This window comes from Mytilus californianus, unplaced genomic scaffold (genome assembly GCF_021869535.1).
Source record: "Mytilus californianus isolate M0D057914Y unplaced genomic scaffold, xbMytCali1.0.p SCAF_9, whole genome shotgun sequence".
NCBI classification, from domain to species: domain Eukaryota; kingdom Metazoa; phylum Mollusca; class Bivalvia; order Mytilida; family Mytilidae; genus Mytilus; species Mytilus californianus.
Window position 1 is genome coordinate 17,118,687 of NW_026262745.1, and position 24,603 is coordinate 17,143,289.

At 31.3% G+C, this 24,603-nt stretch overlaps 2 protein-coding genes across 2 annotated transcripts; both read right to left on the minus strand.

Annotated features, from left to right (window-relative positions):
- Positions 1 to 1,213: 1,213 nt before the first annotated feature.
- LOC127715027 (UPF0462 protein C4orf33 homolog) lies at positions 1,214 to 6,304 on the minus strand. The gene is made up of 6 exons (XM_052221043.1): positions 6,294 to 6,304; positions 3,954 to 4,152; positions 3,305 to 3,362; positions 2,926 to 2,977; positions 2,129 to 2,319; positions 1,214 to 1,453 (listed from the first exon to the last, which is right to left on the minus strand). The coding sequence occupies exons 2-6, from the start codon at positions 4,150 to 4,152 to the stop codon at positions 1,351 to 1,353; spliced, it is 603 nt and encodes a 200-aa protein (XP_052077003.1). The 5' UTR covers positions 6,294 to 6,304; the 3' UTR covers positions 1,214 to 1,350.
- Positions 6,305 to 9,920: 3,616 nt separating this feature from the next.
- On the minus strand, positions 9,921 to 20,557 carry LOC127714784 (UPF0462 protein C4orf33-like). The gene is made up of 6 exons (XM_052220823.1): positions 20,412 to 20,557; positions 18,619 to 18,802; positions 17,219 to 17,276; positions 14,793 to 14,844; positions 13,911 to 14,101; positions 9,921 to 10,107 (listed from the first exon to the last, which is right to left on the minus strand). Exons 1-6 carry the CDS (start codon positions 20,514 to 20,516, stop codon positions 9,984 to 9,986), a joined length of 714 nt encoding a protein of 237 aa, XP_052076783.1. The 5' UTR covers positions 20,517 to 20,557; the 3' UTR covers positions 9,921 to 9,983.
- Positions 20,558 to 24,603: the final 4,046 nt, after the last annotated feature.

A 24,603-nucleotide genomic window follows, 5' to 3' on the forward strand; every position in this document is an offset into this window, starting at 1 on the left:
AACCAATTCCATCATCTACATATTTCCTGCAGCCCGGACAGATATTTTTGTCCGATTCTGAATATTTAGTATCTAGACTTTGTCTTTTGAAGTTCTTGTTTTGGCTAATATTCATATTTTTGAAATTGTCAGTCTCCTTACATTCCTGATGAATTTCCTTGTTGGTTATAGACTTCTGTACCACTTTAGAAGCGTATTTTTTCATCTGTGCGAGATAAGATTTGATACTTTTGTTGAGAAATTCTATTTCGCCGTACTCATTTTTAATCCATCAAAGATATCATTAATAAATAGGTCAACTCTTGTACCATTTACATTCATTGCACAGCTGGATCTACTTCTACAGAACATTACTTAGACTTCTTTATTTATTAATCTATTTATTCCCTTCTAATAAATCTAATCTTTATTCAATTATAAGTCTAAGTACATTGGTCTAAATAAGTTAATCCAGGTGAGCAAAATGGTATACCGCGGAGTCCCACACTGACCTTATACTCAGTATTTGGATAACCAGCTAATAAATGGTATAGCGCGGAATCCCACGCTGACCTTAAATTTTGTTACCCTGAATCCTATGATAAGATATAGCTTGATATAAATTATTATTATATATTATATAGGTATATCTCCTTATATAGCAGAATGCCGAGATGTCATACCCTTAGTATCTAGTATGTATAGTCAAGGAATCAATAACAATATTTTTTTTTCTTCTCTATCGTAATCTCCTACTACAGAACAGTTACTTAATCTTCTTTATTTTATTTTTTTTAAATTTTTATTCTATTTATTCACTTTCTTATAAATCTTCTAATCTTTAATCAATTATAAGTCTCAGGACATTGGTTTAAATAAGTTAATCCAGGTGAGCAAAATGGTTAGTGGCTAATATTGCAGGATCGGGTGATTGAGCGGTAAACTCAACATTATGTATGCATCCCGTAATATCACATCGTATACGACCTTATGTCCAATGTGCCAAGAAAATTACGATGTGAATACATGCACAACAGATAAAATGAATATTTATATAATAAATTTTCGGGAACAACCCCAGAACGATTATGTTTCATTCCAAAACAAAAATATCAGAATGGATTATTCAACAAAGATAGCAATTTCTGAAAAATTCTTTATGAAGATTGACTTTCAAAGTTAAATTGACTAGCATATCGATGAAACGTGTGTTTATAAAAGAAAAATACTGAAATTTCTTTAAGTTTTATGCCATTTTTATTTAGCATAAATGCTTTAGACGTATTATAATAGAACACATTGGATTCTTCTTTTTAATTTGTTCTTAACCGTCTTTCATCAAGCAGAATTTCCTAGTTTATATCTCCATTTCTATAAGTAATCTCTCCATTCATCTGAGCTATAATATTCCAGGCTCCAATTATTAGGTAATATTCTCCCCATGTCAATTGGCCCAAATAGGCCTAAGTCATGACTAAAATGAAAAGATGCATTATTATTTTACACAATCAAAGAGCAAAACACATGTTTTCAAGGATTTATGATAATGCCGCCAAATACTTCCCCTTTTCCGTAGAATATATGACGTTACAATATTCTTATCAAAAGGAAAATATTTACAAACACTGGAATATCATTAATTTTGTATTTTGTTTGAAACTTTCTGTATTCTGTTTTCGGGATGTGCAAATCTTCTGTTAGGTAAACATTTTTGGAATACTGTACATAACCGTCACTTTTTGGATGACGTCTTCCGTCAATTTCACAGTAGATGGGAAGTATCATTGGTAAGAAACAATGTTGCACAATAGCAGTCGACGTTTCTAGGATAATATTTTGAAGAGTTTCATCCGTCAGTTTGGGATTTGATGTTGGCATCTTTAACTATAGTACTAAAATACAACTGTCAAACTACGTGTTATGTTCAAAGGCAGAAAAAGGGGACGGAATTGTTGTATTCGAACTAAAAGGATGAGTTATGCTTACGGATTTTATGAAGACTTCGCTCATGAAAGTAGAAGATCTTTTATTTTTTCATTGAAAAAAAGATTTATACGGTGATAATGGATCACTGAGAAGAACTGCCAAAATGTATAAGGGAATCACAAAAGTTGACACCATTTAAGTATCTTTGCAAAATGTAACTTACAAATCTGGTTTTTCATGTTTTCCATTAATATCACCATGCAAAGATTCAAAATGTCTAGCTTCACCAGTACCATGCATAGCATATACATTCCATTTAGTAACTTTTGGTGGCAGGTAACTTCCAGGAATGATAGCCTTCCCTGACCATCGCGTTTCTTCTTTGGTCGTTGTATATTCTATTGGCATTTCAACCTATTTTCATTAATTTGTGGTCTTTTTTAATGATTTTATAATTTTAAAAAATATTAGTTTTACATTTTACTGAACATGATAACGCCGACATAGTAGTTGTAATTTTTAAAAGAAAGACGAAAGATACCATAAGTCGAAAAAAAAATCTGGTAGTTGCCATGGCAAGAAAAACCACGAAAAAGCAAACAACGGTACACAAAACGCAACATAGAAAACTAAAATAAAAATTCTGCACTCTGCATTGAAAAAGTCATCGTTTTAGAAAATTATATTCCTAATTGCTTCATCGAACATCCTTAATATTTGACCTAAAACATAAATTAACAAATCTCGCACACCATGTCCGTTTAAAGTTAAGGGATAAGATAACTTAACTGAACATAATGTTTTGATGTCAATAGGTTTTGGTCTGTGAATACAAATAAAATGAACTCAAAATGGACAGGTTAAGTTGCATGTAACAGATAGGAATAGTCAGCTATGTAACACGTATTTCTTTTCCTTTTTGCATAGTCTTTTCAATTACCTATAATGCTACAAAGAAATACTATTTTGCTGCTTCAAATGGTTTTCATTAACAAAACTTCTACAAATGCCTGAACATACCTTCAGTTTGTTTCGATAACCTCCCTGGATCAGAACATAATGCTGTCCATGTCTGAAAAATGAAAAAAATAACATGTTTGAACATATCTCTGCTTTATTTTTTCATATATACAAGTTTATAATATGGACTGAAAATGGAAAGTTGGAAGATTATGGCAAAAAAATAACAGGAACTGCTTATCCTTCCAGAGCACTAAAAATAAGCCGAGAGGATCGTGTTGCATTTTTGTTTTGTTTTCGGTTCGTCTAGTTTCTTTTTGACTATTTGTTTTTCTTTTTTTCGACTTGTGGGTTTTGTTTGCGGTCTTGGTATCTCCCCAATTCTTTACAAAATTACAAAAGCAATGGTTCCTTTAGGTTTGCATATGTTATTACTTACGGACTTAATATCACCTCCAAGTAATTGTCCTGATCATTCAACAAGAACACTTCTACAACTAAAAAAGAAGGAAATACAGCACAGTATATTGCATTTCATGATTCATTCATTAATTCTCTTGTTAGCCAATCTAAGTTGATTGGGCCATACGTCTTCAATCACATGTTAAAATGAGAAAGATCAAAGACTGGTAGACTCGCAGTATGAATAATGTATCCGGGTATTTGATTGTAACCTTTATCTAGCATATTAAAAATATGGCTCGGCCAAGTACAAATCCGGGTTCAAATTCATATCGCGTTCACATGTTCTCGTCATGAATATGCGTTTCATTTCCCGCTGTGTGTTACATATAACAACTGGAAAATAAGGTTTCAACTTCATACAACAAAGTCGACATGAGATGTGTTTGGTCGTCCTGTTTAGGTTCTTGCGGTTTGAAAGCTCTCAAATATTAAATTCTCACAATGATGTCTAATCCCGCCACATTCCTTATGTGCCCTGTCCTAAGTCAGGATTTAGGTCTCGATCGTACCACCTGATTTAGATGATTCTAGAAGAAAGACAAAATCGTGTAGTACGCACGGCAATTCGCATCAAAGGTTTGTTTTTCAAACTGATTTCACACTTTAAGCTTATATAAATTCACCTTCATACTCCCATATAGTGTCAAACGGTTGACCTGGTATTCCACCTGGATCTTTTGGGTCGTTGAACAAAGGTGCTTCAACAAGAATTGTCAAATTGTCTTCGTTTTTTGATGGTCCTTTTAGAACTACCGTTACTGGAGCATGGTGAATGTCTTTACTGTCAAACGTTTTTGTTATCTTAATTATTTCTGTAGCCATCTATAAAATAAGTTCCACCAAATACCGTATAGCAGGTTATTTTCGCGGGTGTAAAATTTCGCGATTTACCTTGAATAAGGTATACGAAATATTTTGGCGGATTCATAACTTTCATCAATACCTTTGCATGTACACTTTTAAATTGACGGAATTTATTTTAGCGATTTTGTTCTATCCGCGAAAATAAGCGAAAATTTACACCCCGCGAAAATAAGCGAAAATTTACACCCCGCGAAAATAACACGCTATACGGTACATTTGTATTATTGTACCCATAGAAACTGAATATGGAGATTTTTCCAATTGCTATATTGTTCTGATGAAGGGTAACAATATGACAAAAATAACATTGTAGAAGAAGTAAATACTAGTAAACAGCGAGCAGATTTTTTTGTATCTGTTTAAAGCTTTGTTATTTTGTTAAACAATACCACTTTTTTTCTGTAAAGCTTTGCTTTTGAATTTTAAATGAAATACAGAGAATTAAGTCTGTATGTTGAATGATACATTTTAGAATAGTGAATTGATTTCCATGTTTTCTCAAAACAAACGAATTTTGATGTTTTACTTTTGACACATTAACATTGGAATAAAAATTAACATAAGCTAAAATACAGCAATTGAAGAATATTTGATTGAATGGTGTATGCTTACATTTAACACCCAGTGGAAAATATTTGCTGTACATGTAGAATGAAGAGACCGTGATACACCGCTCTACAATTTGAAACTTTCCGACAGCAAAATACTGTATAACACTTAAAATTTGAAATAGAGTTCAACGAGAACCATTTACATAGTGATTTTTCTGTTTTATTGGTTTTTATTGTTTTGTGTGGCATTCTTAGGATTTAAAGAAGGAAATATTGTAATTTCATCATCTCTGTTAAGAACGTTTCTTCCCCGTACTTTCATTAACCGTATCCCTTATTTACATAAGGTGTTTTTGTTTTGGGTGTTTTTTCTGTCATTCATGAATTAAATTATGGTTTTACTTGCAGAAATAAAATAGCCTTTCATGGACACAACGCAAGTAATCGTATTGTGATATTACTTATAAGCAAACAAGTATAATATTTTGTGAGTAGATTTATTCTAAAGGATATTAGGATTTATAATATTATACATTGCTTAACACAGGCCATTGGTTTTCTCATTTGAAATATTTTACATTTTCATGCAGGGGCCTTTTTAAGGCAAACTTAAATGGGTGGTGTTACATCTTACAAAGTCTATATTTCGTAAAGAATTCGGCTCAAACCGATGATACTCGGCCTCTTATACTTGCAATGATGTCTTTTTTTTGCTTCGTGGTGAACGTTTACTGAAACTGTGCGATGAAGAACACCAATAAAAGAACTGTTCTTGAGCTTTTTGTGTGTTTTTTGCTGTGCATATACTGATTGTGTGAAACGGACAGATATCCTTAGTTTTTCTATACTATTTTGATTGTGTAGTTTTTTTAAGAGTCTCGTCTTTGGTCTATGGTGGCTAGCTTTATTTATTTCTAGTTATCTAGGGGGATCTAAACGGAGGCATTTACGAACTTACATTGTGGCATTGGTAAGCCACACAAATATGAAATATAAAGAGACAAACAAAAACTGTTATTAAACAGGAAAACATTATGACCAAGAAAAAAAGGACGAAAAATGGAATTTATATCTGCAATGAATTTTTACGTATTCATTATATAGCATTAATGTATCTTGTCTTCAACGGCAAGATTTACACACTTTTCATTAGAGAAGGAAGGGTTATATAATTAGAAATCATGTTAAATACACTGAAATTGTGTCAGTTGTTGATCTTGATATATGTACATTATAGATAGCATTGAAAGCATGTGCTTACAAATAATTTTAGAAAAAAAAGTCAATAAGAATGTTACTATAATCGTTCATCTCCTGGTTGGCTGCCACCCCTCAGATTTCCTGCTTACAATTCATTTTCCAGTGGCTATGCCACTGAAGACTTTTGAATATTCAATTATTATCAAAATAAGTTCCTCTTATGATTGGGATTGGCCTTACAATATCTACTGTGGAAGGGTGGTAATTAATAAATGCTACTAAAAGTTTCTTGATTGCTCAGAATATAAAAACAAAACATATTTTAGACGCCCACATTTATTTACTTACCTGTGTTTCTAAGATTATCTCCCTTAGTAAAATAAATAAATAAACCATCTGAATGTACCAAATTATATATATATATGAAAGTGAGTGAAATTTTAAATTAATGAAAGCAATAAAATTAAAAGACTTCCTTTAATGGAATATGCACTTTACAAATTTAAATGATATATATAAAATTCATGTACGCAATCCAAAATCACACATTTAGGTAAATAAGCAAGGATCCTTTTTTAAAACAGTCTATAGAACTGAGGACAGAGGACTCTTGAAATATTTACTTTTATTATGTATATGAATGATCTTGTTGTTATTGTTTATTTTTATTTTGTCATGTTGTGTCACACACTATTTGTTATGTAGTGTTATGGCAATAAAGATTTGAATTGAATTGAATTTAATACAAAATCCATAATTCTACTTGAGTTTATTTCTTTTTCATATACAACTTAATCTAAGTTGATTAACGGTGTCCATCGATGCAAGATTTTAGATTTTTTAAAAAAGACACAAAAGAAATGCCGACTGACAGTGTGATTCGAAATGAAATATACCAGATTGTTGACAAATCTGTATAATATAATTATTATTAAAACACGGTTATATCAAATTTTAGCAGTTTTCAAAAACGTTCCTATTCTGATCCTGCGAGTGAAACCGATATTGGACGATTTGCTTTACCTCTTTGTCACACGCACCTATATTTATGGAAAAGTATCATCAATGTATAATACTTCAGAGTTTCATCCCTTTTAGCTCGTAAACTTCGACCTTTTGAATTATGATTAGGTGTTTCACAATGGTTATGCAGCTCATGATGGTGTCTGTAAAACTTTCGATAACTTCAATTTTACCAATTGAACCCATGGTTCGATAGCTTCCTTGTAAGCAGCAACCCTATATAATGGAACTCAAGTTCAAAACGTATCAACTGAGAGATATTTACTCCATAATTAAGTAGGCTTTGCTGGAATTTTGCTACATAGAATTAAAAAGTTCACAATTGGAAAGTTAAATCATCTCTTTTGTTCTAAAGTTTTGTTCCTCACCAATTTTCATTGTCGATGTCAAGATATAAGGCAGTTACTGTACACGTGTCATATATTATCAGTTCAAATTCGTTAGGATAAATCCGTTCAACATAGTCACCAAACTTGGCATAATTTTGTGAGATTACATGATCGAAATGTGAAGTTAATGGAATTTTCTAGCTTCTGTTCATTAATTCGGCGGAGTTTGTATATGAAGTTTGCCACATATGAATAAAGTAACAAATCAGCAAGAAGAGGAAAAGTTCAATCTCATTGGACTGCCGATTGTTTATTTTTAAACACGGTATCTAGACGTTACAAATATTGAAGCTACTTATGATGTTAGTTTCAGTAATGTTTTGTTTGAATCTTTTTTTGAGGGGAAACACATTTCGACTTATGAAGTCATTACCATTAATCACGATATACAGAGATAAAATATGACATTAGAAAAGCCCAACTACACTTTAAAAAGGCATGTTAAAACTCTAGGGAAAGTACTAATGAATGTAGATGGACAAAAGTCATGGGAATGTAAAGTATGGTAGCTGTTTTACAATAATGTACAATCAATCATAATAATTTATTTTAATCATATGAGGATGGTTTTTGGTATATGTGGTATTAATATCATAAGCTCTATTTCAAGTTGAATTTCTGGTTTACATTGCTTTTCAACTTTGTAATTAATCTGGCCTTCCAACTATTTTGATTCGAGAGCCATTAATGTGTCTTATGTCTTTTGGTGTAAGAAATTATTAACCTGGTATCGTTTATACAACCCCTTGGTCGATGTCACTGATGGTGGACGTTTCGTTGTCAGCACTTCTTTGTTGACAATAAATATCAATGAAACAGTCATTCACTGTTAATTTTCTGTTTATATATTTTAAAATTTAAAAAACTTTGGTTTTGCCACCATTATCATTTATGGCCTAACCCATATTTGGAATTACGGTTCGTAATAATTGGTTAACAATGCTATTCAACTTCGTAATTGAATTATCCTTGCTACTGTTTGCTTCCAGCGCCAATGATGAGTCTGGTGTCGTTGAATCGCGCGTCTGGTGTCACAAATTATAGGGAAAGCATCTATGAAGACGTTTTTTTAATGGGAAACTTTGAACTATTCAGTTTAAGATAGACATCATCTTTCTAGCGGAACGGAAGACTCGTACATATATCTTTAATTATTTTTGTTTTAAATGCATAAATGAACAAGCCAAACAAGGGAGGGCAGTTGATTTCAGTATGAATGTCGATTGCCTATCAAAAAACACAAATAACAAATATGTTTCCATAAAAAGATTAAGCATCTTTATGATGTCAGTTTCATTAAAAAAATTAAGCACAGTCTGTGGTTTTTTTTCCAAATTTGATTTATCACGTTCTTAAACAAAATATTTATATCTATGGTGGTCATATTTTTTATGAAATCTAATTGAACAAGAGTTCGTGTGGCATTTGTACTATGTTAGGACAGTAATGATATCTAGTGCAGTGAAAAAAAATGAAGTGCTTCACCTTTGGTTGGCATTCCTAAGAAACAAAGAAGAGAGTGTCCGAGTGAATTTAACCCTTTATCTAATTTGGTCTGGTGCAAATACTCAATTTCAGTCCTGGTATCTATGATGAGTTTATTTACAACCACTGGGTCGATGCCACAGCTGGTGGAGTTTTATTCCCCGAGGGTATTACCAGCCCATGGCCAGTAATCAGCACGTACTACATAACTTATCATTGGTATGTCATAATTATAAATTAACGGTTTACAAAATTTTGAAATTTGAAATACTAAGGCCTTTCTACCTCAGGAATTGATTACCTTAGCTGTATTTGGCAAAACTTTTAAGAATTTTTTGGTCCTGAATGCACTTCAACTTCGTACTTTATTTGGCCTTTTTAACTTTTTTTTTATTCGAGCGTCACTGATCAGTCTTTTGTAGACAAAATGCTCATCTGGCGCAAATACAAAATTTCAATTTTGGTATCTAAGATGAGTTATTTGTGATTTACAAACAATAAAAATGTGATTTGGGGCTTTGTCAGCAGGGAAAACAATATATTTGTAATGCATATTGTCATGTTTGGGTGTTAGAAGATAGAAATAGTATGAGTCACGTCCATAGATCCTTTCAAATTTCCGATTCAGATTTACATATACAGCCTTACAGACTAAACCATTCGGATTGAGTACCTTCGTCTTTTTTTTTATGTCTGAGCGTTCGGTCTCATATCTTTAGGAGTTCATTGAATCTCTCTTTTGTCACCGTGATTTGTATCTTCTCAATGTATCCATGATTATTAAACTACTATTTTCTCGTATTTTAGTCCATGATGTGCCTTAATCTTCGATCTAAAGCATTTAGAATATTTCAACAGAGATACGGAAGCTACCAATTGGATACTAAAGTCATGTTTCCATTGATGGATATATAGTCACGGTATTTTAACTATTTGATTAACACATTTTGTAGACAATGTTGCCAATGTTCAGGCCAACAGTGATGAGGTGGTCAGTCGACTTACATGTGATGGCAACGCTTGTGCAATTAGGAGGTTTTGACATTTAATATAGTTCTATTTTTAATAAAGAGCAGTACCGAAATCTAAATTATACAATGACAAACATCTTATAAATGCACATAACAAACAGGTGTCTATTCTATTTTCCTGTGTATTTACGAATTGGGTAGTATGTCTTCCATTTTTCTGAGGCATATCGATGACTCCAGTTAACAGGTAGCAGTCTTTTAAAGTTGATCGATTGAAAATAATTCAAATTGTGACTAAAAAAAAGTAATACAAATATTAAAATTTACTCATTTTTATCAGTATTATTTGAGACAAGGTAAACTTAAAACGCATAACTCTTCAATGTAATTTTGTAATCAAGTTCATTTGACTTTCCTTCCTACCCCGGTAACACACACGCACACAATTACAGTTGGAGTAAGAATTATTTACCATTCCCACGGCCACAAAAATGATCAGTTCTAGGATGAAGAAAAAAACGTCATTGGTGTCTTAAATAAAACAAGATGAAAATGTCCAATTTGAGCAGGAAATGTTATCAGTGTTGGTTTCATGTTGTGGGGAAAGACATCGATGCAATATAATATAATTTTTGTATCGCGATAGCAGAAATAATTTTTTACTCCTTATAGGATACTAGTACATTATTTTAGTAATATAAGTACTAAGCTATATAGTGTCTAGGTTAAGTCAAATTGTTTGTTTATCATTTGAAATACTGGTTAGCTTTTCTCCTTTTCTCTCTCCTAGTACGTGCATGACGATCCCTTGTTATCACTCACATGTCCATCTGGTATCTTTCGCCCCTCTTTCACAGTTTTGTTAATCTTTTGGTTATCAAAATGCCAAAAACTTTCGATCTCACAAGGGAAAGCACAATACATAAGTTATGTTGCTGTAAGTTAAGTATTACCTTCTGCTTAGTTAGGGATACACATTTAATTCCGAAATCGATTGAATTGTATTTCTGAACTTACTGAAGTGTAAAACGCTTTAAAGATGCTCCAAATGGAAAACATTAATTAGGAATATTACATCATAAATAATACCTTACAAACACACACATGCATAAAAATACACCTTAAATTACGGGCTTAATATTAAACAAATCAAAAATATTACATCATAAATAATACCTAACAAAGACACACATGCATAAAAAAACACCTTAATATTAAACAAATCAAAAATATTACATCATAAATAATACCTTTCAAAGACACACATGCATAAAAAACACCTTAATATTAAACAAATCAAAAATATTACATCATAAATAATACCTTACAAAGACACACATGCATAAAAAAACACCTTAATATTAAACAAATCAAAAATATTACATCATAAATAATACCTTACAAAGACACACATGCATAAAAAACACCTTAACATTAAACAAATCAAAAATATTACATCATAAATAATACCTTACAAAGACACACATGCATAAAAAAACACCTTAATATTAAACAAATCAAAAATATTACATCATAAATAATACCTTACAAAGACACACAGGCATAAAAAACACCTTAATATTAAACAAATCAAAAATATTACATCATAAATAATACCTTACAAAGACACACATGCATAAAAAAACACCTTAATATTAAACAAATCAAAAATATTACATCATAAATAATACCTTACAAAGACACACATGCATAAAAAAACACCTTAATATTAAACAAATCAAAAATATTACATCATAAATAATACCTTACAAAGACACACATGCATAAAAAAACACCTTAATATTAAACAAATCAAAAATATTACATCATAAATAATACCTTACAAAGACACACAGGCATAAAAAACACCTTAATATTAAACAAATCAAAAATATTACATCATAAATAATACCTTACAAAGACACACATGCATAAAAAAACACCTTAATATTAAACAAATCAAAAATATTACATCATAAATAATACCTTACAAAGACACACATGCATAAAAATACACCTTAACATTAAACAAATCAAAAATATTACATCATAAATAATACCTTACAAAGACACACATGCATTATAAAACACCTTAATATTAAACAAATCAAAAATATTACATCATAAATAATACCTTACAAAGACACACATGTATTAAAAAACACCTTAATATTAAACAAATCAAAAATATTACATCATAAATAATACCTTACAAAAACACACATGGATAAAAAAACACCTTAATATTAAACAAATCAAAAATATTACATCATAAATAATACCTTACAAAGACACACATGCATAAAAAAACACCTTAATATTAAACAAATCAAAAATATTACATCATAAATAATACCTTACAAAGACACACATGCATAAAAAAACACCTTAATATTAAACAAATCAAAAATATTACATCATAAATAATACCTTACAAAGACACACATGCATAAAAAAACACCTTAATATTAAACAAATCAAAAATATTACATCATAAATAATACCTTACAAAGACACACATGCATAAAAAACACCTTAACATTAAACAAATCAAAAATATTACATCATAAATAATACCTTACAAAGACACACATGCATTATAAAACACCTTAATATTAAACAAATCAAAAATATTACATCATAAATAATACCTTACAAAGACACACATGTATTAAAAAACACCTTAATATTAAACAAATCAAAAATATTACATCATAAATAATACCTTACAAAAACACACATGCATAAAAAAACACCTTAATATTAAACAAATCAAAAATATTACATCATAAATAATACCTTACAAAGACACACATGCATAAAAAAACACCTTAATATTAAACAAATCAAAAATATTACATCATAAATAATACCTTACAAAGACACACATGCATAAAAAAACACCTTAATATTAAACAAATCAAAAATATTACATCATAAATAATACCTTACAAAGACACACATGCATAAAAAAAACACCTTAATATTAAACAAATCAAAAATATTACATCATAAATAATACCTTACAAAGACACACATGCATAAAAAAACACCTTAATATTAAACAAATCAAAAATATTACATCATAAATAATACCTTACAAAGACACACATGCATAAAAAAACACCTTAATATTAAACAAATCAAAAATATTACATCATAAATAATACCTTACAAAGACACACATGCATAAAAAAACACCTTAATATTAAACAAATCAAAAATATTACATCATAAATAATACCTTACAAAGACACACATGCATAAAAAAACACCTTAATATTAAACAAATCAAAAATATTACATCATAAATAATACCTTACAAAGACACACATGCATAAAAAAACACCTTAATATTAAACAAATCAAAAATATTACATCATAAATAATACCTTACAAAGACACACATGCATAAAAAACACCTTAACATTAAACAAATCAAAAATATTACATCATAAATAATACCTTACAAAGACACACATGCATAAAAAAAACACCTTAAGGATGTACTTAGGTGATCTAAGGTAAAATTAAATAAATCAAGAATTCAAAATTGATACTTTAAACTGGAAGAGTATAAACTAAGTATCAAAATAAGCTAAAAAATTTAATAGGTCATGGAGCTCCTTTTCTAGATATTTGATTTATAAAATATGGCGGGAAAAGGCTGACTCGGACTTTTACCTTATATTTGCATTGGTATTATTTGGGTCTCAAATCAAAAGAAAGAAAATTAAAAATCTGCTTAAATTTTGACAAATGACCTTTTATGGGCTATTAACTCTTATGTTAAAAGATAAATAGGTGTTATGGGGCAAAATATTCTACCTTGTATAGTATGGAAAAACACCAAGGAGTCCGAACATTTGACACTTATTCCAAAACCTCACCTAAGTACATCCTTAATATTAAACAAATCAAAAATATTACTCATAAAAAATGTATTTCCGAAAGACATTATAAGGTATATAGGATGTGCGCGGCATTATACTCAAAACTTCCCTTTTTTCAACAGGTTAAAAAATCTGTATATCATAATTGTAATACGAAGTTAACACTTCTAATACACGAGGGGATTTTTACAGACAAATACTTACAAGTCAGGATATTTATATGTCCCTGTTAGAACAGGATACAGTGATTCATACTTTCTACGATTCCCGGATCCATGGATTGCATAAGCATTAAATTTAGTGACTTTTGGTGGGAAATAAGTGCCAGGTATCGTAACCCGCCCAGTCCACTTATTTTTGTTTATGGTAGCTGTATAAGATAATGGTAGTTGTTGCTGAAAAAATAATAATATATTAGTAACTATGTACTTTTCAAATATGAAAACATCATGTATTTGCATACTGAGCTTGTCAAACAATTATATGACGTGTTAAATTAAACATCACAAAAAATCATTCATGGACGCCGCATTTTTATGATTAAATTCAGAAATTGAAATTTAGAAATCCAGACAATAGATCATACTGTGAATTTCCGGTGGCATTCACATATAACTATATTGCTTATTCAAAGTACAAACTAAACAATAAGTTATTAGTTTATGTAGATTGATAATCTATTCTGCTCCCACTGATACAACCAAAATCGTCCTTACAGTCATATAAAGTAAATTAAGAAATCAAAGATATTTTTTAGAAGATGATGATGAAGTACCGAGACGAACTGATTTAAATGACAATTATGAAATAGCATGAAATATACAAAAAAAAGATAAGAAAAAAATGAATATGTGTATTCTTATTCTAACGTCATATCTGAGTCTCATGACTAGTATAGATATATGTTCCTTGAACAAGTTTTGCTATACACTCAAATAAACAAAACAATATGTTATAGAAAACTTTCCAGATAAATAACATGAATATAAATTCGACCAATGACTAATTATTTCCAATTACAATTTTTTTCTCATATTAAGCCATGTATTATATGTATATCTTCTTCTTATTTATCTATATACTTACTTTAAAACTATTCCTTACTCCATGTAGCAAAAGAACCAAGTGTTGGCCATGTCTTGTAAAGATATAAATAACAATAAAGACAAAAACATGTTAAAAAACAAACACAAGTGCTTGGTAAAAGATTTGAGAAAAAGTAAAATAACAAAAATACCGAACTCCGAGGAAAATTCAAAACGGAAAGTCCGTAATCAAAATCAAAAGCTAAAACACCCCAAACGAATGGATATCAACTGTCATATTCCTGACTTGATACATGCATTTTATTATGTAGAAATAGTGGATTAAACCTGGTTTTATCGCTAGCTAAACCTCTCACTTAATTATTCATTTCTAATTCTTTTACTTTATAAATGTGCTTTACATCCAGCGTCGGATAAGGGTGATTATATATCAATATTTCATGGGTTGAGCTAGCTGAAGACAAATCTTAGACTGGCATACCGATTTAAATCTTAGCCAATAAGGTTATTGCAAGAAAGAAAACTATATCTTAGCTTCGAAACATTATTTTGAGGTGACAAGCCTTTGTTCGTATTTTTACATAACATAGGCTTAGTGGGACGCAGCAAGTGTTATTGAAACCCGATTCAACAAAGAATACAAAAAACCGAGGCTATCATGATTTCAAAGACAACCTTAGAATTTTTTGTTTTTTATTTTCTGTAATTTGAAGATGTTTTCATAATTTAAAACAATTGAACAATGTACTGGATTGATTTGATTTGATTTGATTTTTTGTGTTTTAACGCCACTTTTAAGCACCGCTTTCGGGCTATTTCGTGGCGGCCAGTTTTTATTGGTGGAAGAAGCCGGAGTGCCCGGAGAAAACCACCGACCTTCGATAGGAAAACTGACAATCCTAGTCAATTAAGATTGGAGTCGAGTGCGCCCGCACGAGCGGGGTTCGAACTCACAACCTCAGTGTTGACTGGCTAGTGATTACAGTAGTAACTACTTAGACCACTCGGCCACCGAGGCCCCTTGTACCGAAGGACTTTCATGTTAAGTTTGTGAGTAAGAACCCTGGATTACACATCAATAATCTCTAGAAAAAATGTGTTTAATCCTTATGATTCTTCAGCCAAACATTCGCGATTTTTAGTTAAGATTTTTTGTTTGATGGCTACTACCATCAAATGACCATGTCGAAACTAAGGAGTTTGCCGCCATATTGAATTTGTAAAATCCGTAAATGTTCGATAAATGCAACAGAATCTAAGGTAGCAATACACAGTTAGGAGTATGGTTTCGCATTTTGGCCACGGTGGATTTTTCAAATATGAAAGTTATTGTGTAATAAAATTAATTTTTAGACAGCTGAGTACTAATTTAGCCTTAAAAGGTGGTTTATAAGGACATCAAGATTATTTTTTACATGTTTTATGGGCTATTTTCTGTTTGACTCTCCGTATTTTCATAGCTAGACCGGTCATCGGTCCAGAAATTAATGTAATGTTAACAAACACTTTTTTTCTACACGAAGTTTTGACGCAATTTTACAAAAAATGAGACGAAAGACATATGATTTTCATTGGATTTATTGAAAGATATATGTAAACAATTTTAGAAAAGGTATTACTTGAAGTGATTGAAATTCTACTTTTGGCCAAATTTTGGGGAAATATGTGACATCCTTTCCCCCCTTTTTTCTATATTTTATAACAAAAAAATGCAGATTGTTGCCATGGATACACCAAAAAGAAATTATATTTTACCATTTCATATACTGGATATGAAATCTATGGAAGATTCTGATTACATGCATATGCACATATATGACACAAACAGTTAGCTTAACATTGCAAGAAGGCAATGAAAAGGGGATGGTAAAATTTATGAGGATAAATTTTAATATTTTTTCCTAACTGTTTATTGCTACCTAAAATGAAATAGCACTTACCTCAAAAACTGCATTTTAAAATTATCCGAATTTGAAGCTTACATGTAACGAAATAATCTTTCGCTTAAAAGTTTTCATTCGTATTACATCGTGTTTGCCATGACGTAAATGCGCTAAATCATTCATGAAATTTCGTGGAATTTTTTTATAAATTTTAATTTTATGCATTTTCAAAGCTTTAATGCATTATTTTTTTTTTTTTGGTTATATGCATTAGAATAGAAAAAATTGTTATGTTTCTGTTTTTCAAACTCAATTTGCTGAAAATCCCGGGCTCCCTGCACATGCGTGTGTATCGAATAGATGGTACGTAAGTAGTTTCGGAAACATGGTTTATCAAAGTGTAAATCAAGGTAAAAAAATCTAATTAACCAATCCGTTTCAAGTATTTATAGATATGCAAATCATATAAGAATTATATTTGTTTAATAAATCTCAATTGTAAAACCTAAAAAAAAACTTAAATTGGTTCCATTTCTGATGATTTACTCTATTTAAATGATGACAAGAAAAACAATCAACTTACGGACTCAGTTCAACTTCCAAATAATCATTGGCATCATTAAGAAAAAACACCTCTGCAACTAAACGGAAAGAGGAAAATCATATTAGACCAATCGTTATACACACTTCTTCTTCACTACATAAACTGTCTATTATAAGTATAACATCAACGCATGCAATATTACTGAATCAGATTTAGAGTTCTTACCTTTTTTATATTGGGTTGTTGCACACATGACATCTATAGGACCAAGGGTTCAAAGTTGAAAAGTTCGAGGAATTCAAATAAAAGTCGTTTGCCCCACCATCGTGAGGTTATTGGAATAGCTGTGACACAAATGAACATGGATATATTCCAAATGTCCATACCATAATCTCGATTTCGTTTCCGGAATTTTTACATCCCCGCTTGAGACTTATCATCGAAATTTTACTTTACACGAGCAACATATATAACGGATGAAACTAGTAGGGCAGAACATTTTCTTTGTATTTGTGGTCTTGTTTGTCTTTTAGTCATTATCTAATTTTTTTAGGTTTTGAATGTCATCCTGGTATCTTCCACCTGTTTTCTCGACACAAATGATTGGTCGGTGATGATCATGACCAAAAAATTTGAACATAAAATCTAATATATCATATTGACGCTGCAGGACAGTTGAAACAAATAGGGACAAAAAATAAAGTCAAACACGGATATGGGATCTGTGTTATACCTGAGTTAGAAACATTCCTTGATAAAAGTCCATTGCGGTGTTTTCTTTTAATTCATTTCTCGGATTGTTCCTTTTTTCCCCTTTTATAATTCTTTTATAGTAAATATCTTTTCTGGTCTTCATTATCATATAACATTGTCAATAACATGGGTTATCCAAGGGCTCGAAATATTTTTAAGCTAAAATCTGTCAATTGTAAACACGACTTCCAAATACAAATGGTCTAAGTCGGGGATTATGCAAGGCAATGGTTTAACGCGAGAAAAGAAGACGAATATATCTTTCAGAATGGATTAAGTCTGTAAGGTGGCCGATACAAATCAGAAAACAAAATCTGACTTGATCTAAAAAATACACATGCAACATCAATCTTTAGAGACCCAAATGTTGCAAAAATACTTGTCCTACCTCCATGACATATAATAACGTTGTTGTTGCCGCAGATAAAACCCAAAACAGCATCGTTTTTGTGTGTAAATCACATTACATTAACTGTTTTGTTAATGAATTAAGTATATACAATTCACTTGGAACCTCAGCTTATACCCTGACGACAATTACAAAGGAAGAACTCTTTGATAATCATAGGTATGTTTTCTATGTTCTTTTGGAATTGTAACCAGCGAATAGAAAATGGACCTTTCTTCACTGTTTTGGATACCCAAATTACATAAATGCATTAATTTGTAAATAATATGTGTCTCACCTTCATAATCCCATAGTCTAGGAAATGGTTGACCAGGGGTACCACCAGGATTGGCTGGATCATTGAAGAAAGGTGCATCAACATTTATTATCACATTTTTGCATCTGTCTCGATCTAATGAGATTATGACTGGGTCGTGGTCAACAGGCCGACTATTCCAGGTTGTATTGATTTTGAACTTCAACTAAAATGATAATTTGATTTGCATTTTAATATATAGTTGCAATGAGTTCAAATATCTGAACTAAATGTCTGTCGTGTTTCTTATCAGAATAAGTGTTTTGTTCTGAAATTTAAAAATAGGAGGAACACTACTGGTTTCTATAGTTTCACAAGAGCTACTGACCCTTCCAAAGCACTTGATTTCTCCCAATATTTTGTACGTGTTAGTTCTTCTTCAATGTTTTGTAAATTCGTATATGGTTTTTCGTTGTTTTTCTTTTCTTTTCGTATACTCGGTTTTTCAGTTATTTTGTTGTATGTTCATTTTCGTCGAAATCTGGAATAAATGTATTATACAATATTGATATTTTTTTTTAAAGATAGTTAGGCATTTAACAACTGAGTGCTTATATTCAATTTTCATTTTTTTCAATACTATTTCCAAGTCAACAATAACAAATGATGACACACAACAAAAATTGCGCCTGAAGTAAAGAAGCTGGCGGTTCCGTCAATTTGTCATTCTATGTTTAGCATTTTCAAAGTAAGATTGACTGCATATGAATATTTCATTAATTGGAATTTTACAGGGTGTTTTGAATCGTTTGGTCTTTAATGATTAGTTAATTTCATGTACATTATTGAAAAGTCCTACATTCAGAAAAGTCTTACACAAAATCGAAAAAACACTTTATTTGAAAAGCCAAATTACGAATTGGTTTACCTTTATGAAATATCTATTTCGCAGACGACGACGAACATGTTCCAATTGTCGTGACCACAATCCCGACGTTTTTCTCCCAAATGGGGCAATATGCGTAATAGATTCTCCATAGGCGGTAATGTTAACGTTTTCTTCTGTTGCTCAGGCCATATCGTAAACTTGGATATGTATGATGGCTCATTTTGAAGCTGAGACACTTGCACATGTGTGGTGCGATTTTCGGGGTGGCAAGTGTGATTCGTTTTCCCGTCAAGTGCCCAACCCCGAACGATAGTGAAAAATGTCACTCTCCTCAGGAAATAATCCCTAAATTCTGACCATAAAAATCATTAAAAAATATGTCCTTTGTAATTATTTGTTCAGGTTTATTTTTTTATACTTTTTTTCACATCACATCAGCTCTATAAAACACCAGTCCTAGTTCATTTATGTCAATTTTTAAAATCACAGCTTCCACGATTGTATGGCGGACTAATTTTTTAATGAGAGTCATAAATCTGTGTTCCTCATCTCAAGGTCCATTAGGGATATTGACCCATATGCGACCTACCAAAGTAGACTTGTCACCTGGTTTGTACTTACATGAGAGATACGACGAGTATCGAATATGTCAAAAGATCTGCTTACTTTCCGGATGACCTGAACCCACGTATTTGTGGGTTTCGTGTTGCTCAGTCTTAATTTTTTTATGGTGTGTTTTGTTGGCTATTATTCGTCTTCCGGTTGTTTTTTTTTACCAGGCATTGTCAGTTTGCTAGCGAACTATGATTTCGACTGTCCCTCTGCTAGCTTACGTCTCTCTTTTAGTAAATGAAATACATATTATGATTCCTTAAATCTGTTAGAAAACATGGATTACAAATTTCATTAAGATATTGTTTTCATTTATTTTTTCTTTAGTACTTACGGCATTTTTTGTTGGCTTCCGCCTTCTGCATGATCTTTTAGCATCTATATTCTGTGTCAGTAATGATAATACCAAAATAAAAGTTGTGATATACTTAGTTTCCATTAAGCTAAAGTCGTTCAATTTTTTGTTATAAACAATCTATGTATCGCTGAAATATAATGATGTAATTACAATGAATGCAGTACTTTTATAATAAACAGTGAATAAAGTCATCAATCAGTGAAATCCAGACTGTTCAATTAAAAACAATATGCAAAAAAGATATATCATTGTGATTTCATGCAAATGATCATATGTAACAGTTGTCGTACTATGTATATTAGAATTTTATTCCAATTAAATGCAACTGTACATTCCCTACACAATTAGCAGAGTTGGTTGGTATTGTTTTGCTCGCTCATATCTTTTTTTTTATAGATTTTATCATGTTTTGTTTATTTTTTGTCGTTTTGTTTCTGTGTTCGTCACACGGTTTTGTTTGAGGTTTTCTCCCTTTGATTCAGTTTCACATTCCATTAATGTATAACGAAAGAAGTGGAATGACTTTATAAATCTTTCTTTGTATAAAAAAAGAAAAAAAAATATATTCCATGAGAATGCCTGAATTATTCATTAACAACACTTTTGTTTCGTTGTGATGACGTGTTTTTCAACAAACCATCGGAATTCCAATGGGAACTAACTGTGCCTCTGTTCTTTGATCATTTCATTCATATGTAACTAACTTTGTTCATGAGCTCAAGTTATACTGATACTTCATATTTCATCCTCTTTTGTTATAATTTATATTAAAACAGATTTGAAAGGAGTAACACGCTAAGAAACACTATTGGAACAGAAATTAATGACAGTTCAGAAGCCAATGAGTTCAATCTATGATTTTTAAGGGGTTTTATTCGCCTTCACTTGCTTGTGATGTGTTTGTCGACTGTCATATTATTTTGGGGGATGGTGTTGTTTGCTTTATTATTTTTTTCTTTTGACTTTTTATTTCCCACTTGGCATCTTTGTTTCGAGCTGAAATTGTTTTTGCTATTAAAACTTAAGAGTTAGTTAATATATTCATCTAGAAGAAGGAGAATCTATGTTAGGTGTAAATATAAGATATTTAAGTTAATGTATTTTCAAGTTCCATTTATTCAGTTATCTACATGGATGCTATATATGAATGCTGTAACACAAGGTTTTGATCGAAAAGGTAATTAATGCTTATGAAAATCTGTTACTTACGTCATCGATCAAGATAGTTATAATCAACACTGATCAAATAACAAAATATTCAGTTATTCATACAAGATATTTATATATAATACAAATGTAAATTATTTTGCGTAATAGATCATGTATGTGAACTATTATTCAAGAGAGATTTAGGACATATACTTTGTTTTTCAAAACAAACATTTTAGGATGATCAATAATCTTTGAAAACGAGGACAATGTCATATGATCCCATGTCAAAAAGACATATTCAACAAACAAACCTCCTATACACCAAATACAGTTTAGATATTGGCTTTGGAGAAACTGGCATAATCATGAAAACTGTGATTAAACCCATGTTATATTAAACAATACTTTTAGATATTTGGATGATATATTGGCTCTCAATAATGACGACTTCAGTATGTATACTATAGAAATTTATCTTTTTGAACTCACTTTAAATAAAGCTATTACTACCAAGGAACACTGCCCTTTCCTCGATCTTGATATCTATATTATTAACGGGAAACTTTATACCAAAATATATGATGAAAGAGATGATTTTTCATTTCCTATCGTTAATTATCCTTTTTTAGGTGCTGAGGTTCCCTTGTCACCATCTTATGGTGTTTATATATCTCAACTTGTACGATTCGCTCGTGTATGTAACAACGTATTAGATTTCAGCGAGAGAAATGCATGTATTACTGAAAAATTATTACACCAGGGTTTTCGATATCACAAACTAGTCAAAACATTTACTAAATTTATCTTCGGTACAAGGATATCATTCGTGAATATAAATCAACATGCAGACATCTTGTACGTTCAGGTATTTCAAATTCAATTTTTTATGGTAATATTCTTTACAAAGCACAAAAATGTCTGCATTCACCTCAAAATCTAAAAAAACCTTTAAACAGACTTATTAAGAAGGAGTATAGCTACGATACTGTTGTCAGGTCATTAAAGATTGCATATTTTGGCTTTAATATTGATTCACTTATAGGGTTTTTGCATCAGAAATAAACACATTTATTCTAAAACCAGTTGTTGGCATCATACGGGTTATGTTCTTCTCATATATTTTATGATGGTATAATACTAAACCCCTAACGGGAGGGATTGTGCTTGATATTCATATGATGAAGACATCATCTTTCAATCAGTTTAATTGAGGTCTGGAGCTGGCATGTCAGTAACTGCTAGTAGTCCTTTGTTAATTTATGTATCATTGTCATTTTGTTTAGTTTCTTTTGTTACCTATTCAGACATCGGACTCGGACGTCTTTTAAACTGAGTTTTACTGTGCGTATTGTTTTATTTGTTTTTCTACATTGGCTAGAGATATAGCGGAGGGCTGAGATCTCAAAAACATGTTTAACCCCGCCGCATTTTTGCGCCTGTCCCAAGTCAGGAGACTCTGGCCTTTGTTAGTCTTGTATGATTTTTAATTTTAGATTCTTTTATATATTTCGGAGTTTAGTATGAGTCCATTATCATTAAACAAGTATACATTTTTTTTCGGTGCCAGCTGAAGCACGCCTCCTGGTGTGGGAATTTCTCGATGCATTGAAGATCCATTGGTGACCTTCGGTAGTTATCTGCTCTTTGGTCGGGGTGTTTTGTCTTTGACACATTTCCCGTTTCCATTCTCAATTTTATGTTGTTAAGGTTCAGTGAACACTGTCTACATGACACGAGTCATATGCAATGATTCTACACAACAAATAGAGTTGATCTATAAAAACTCAGAAGATCATTTGATACAATGCCGCCATTATTAAGACAACTGTAGTTTACCGATGTTTCGATCTCATACATAAATAGATAAATAAAGGTCACATCAAGTTAAGAACAACTCATGTATGCCAAGCGGACATTTTGAACTCTTTGCAAAGAAGTGAAATGACTTTTAATTTACTTTATTTATATTTGCATAGTTTCTTCTTTTGGTTATTCTAATATAATTATCTAATCTTCAGGTGGTTCAGGCTGAAGTTGGATCCAATACAACCTTTGATTTCTGCCAAAATGGTAGAATCTGTATATATGTGTAGGATCATCCTCTGGATCATTTAAATTAAATGATTTCCAGTTATGTCTATCTTTTTTAATCAGTTATATGGTGGATTCGGATATTTGAGTGCACATTGTTTCAACGAAGTCCCACATGAAAAAGACTATGTATGTGTGTCTTTTTACTCGAAAACGGTGATAAAAAGAGGTAGGAGAAAACTATGGGGCAATCAAAGCCATCAACAGAGGCAAAGGTCAGACGAATCCTGTCAGATAGACATGTACTTCTAACAATCATCACATACACGAATATAGTTGACATATTGCTTGTAATATTTGAAATATGGACTTATCCAAGAACTGAAGTTCGTTCAGGCAGAAAGACAAGTAGACCTAGCAAGGATCCATATCCCGAACATAGTTATCCATTTGATAATTAATGTGCAATTCAGGTGATTAAAAATCATTCGCTTAACCTGAAAACGAGGTCATTGACATGTACAATAAAATTGAGAATGAAAATGGGGAATGTGTCAAAGAGACAACAACCCGACCATAGAGCAGACAACAGCCGAAGGCCACCAATGGGTCTTCAATGCAGCGAGAAACTCCCGCACCCGGAGGAGTCCTTCAGCTGGCCCCTAAACAAGCATGTTACTAGTTCAGTGATAATGGACGTCATACTTAACTCCGAATTATACACAAGAAACTAAAATTAAAAATCATACAAGACTAACAAAGGCCAGATGTTCCTGACTTGGGACAAGCGCAAAAATGCGGCGGGGTTAAACATGTTTTTTGAGATCTCAACCCTCCCCCTATACTTCTAGCGAATGTAGAAAAACACAAACGCACAACAATACGCATAGTAAAACTCAGTTTAAGAGAAGTCTGAGTCCGATGTCAGAATAGGTAACAACATAATCTAAACAAAATGACAATAATACATAAATTAACAAAGGAC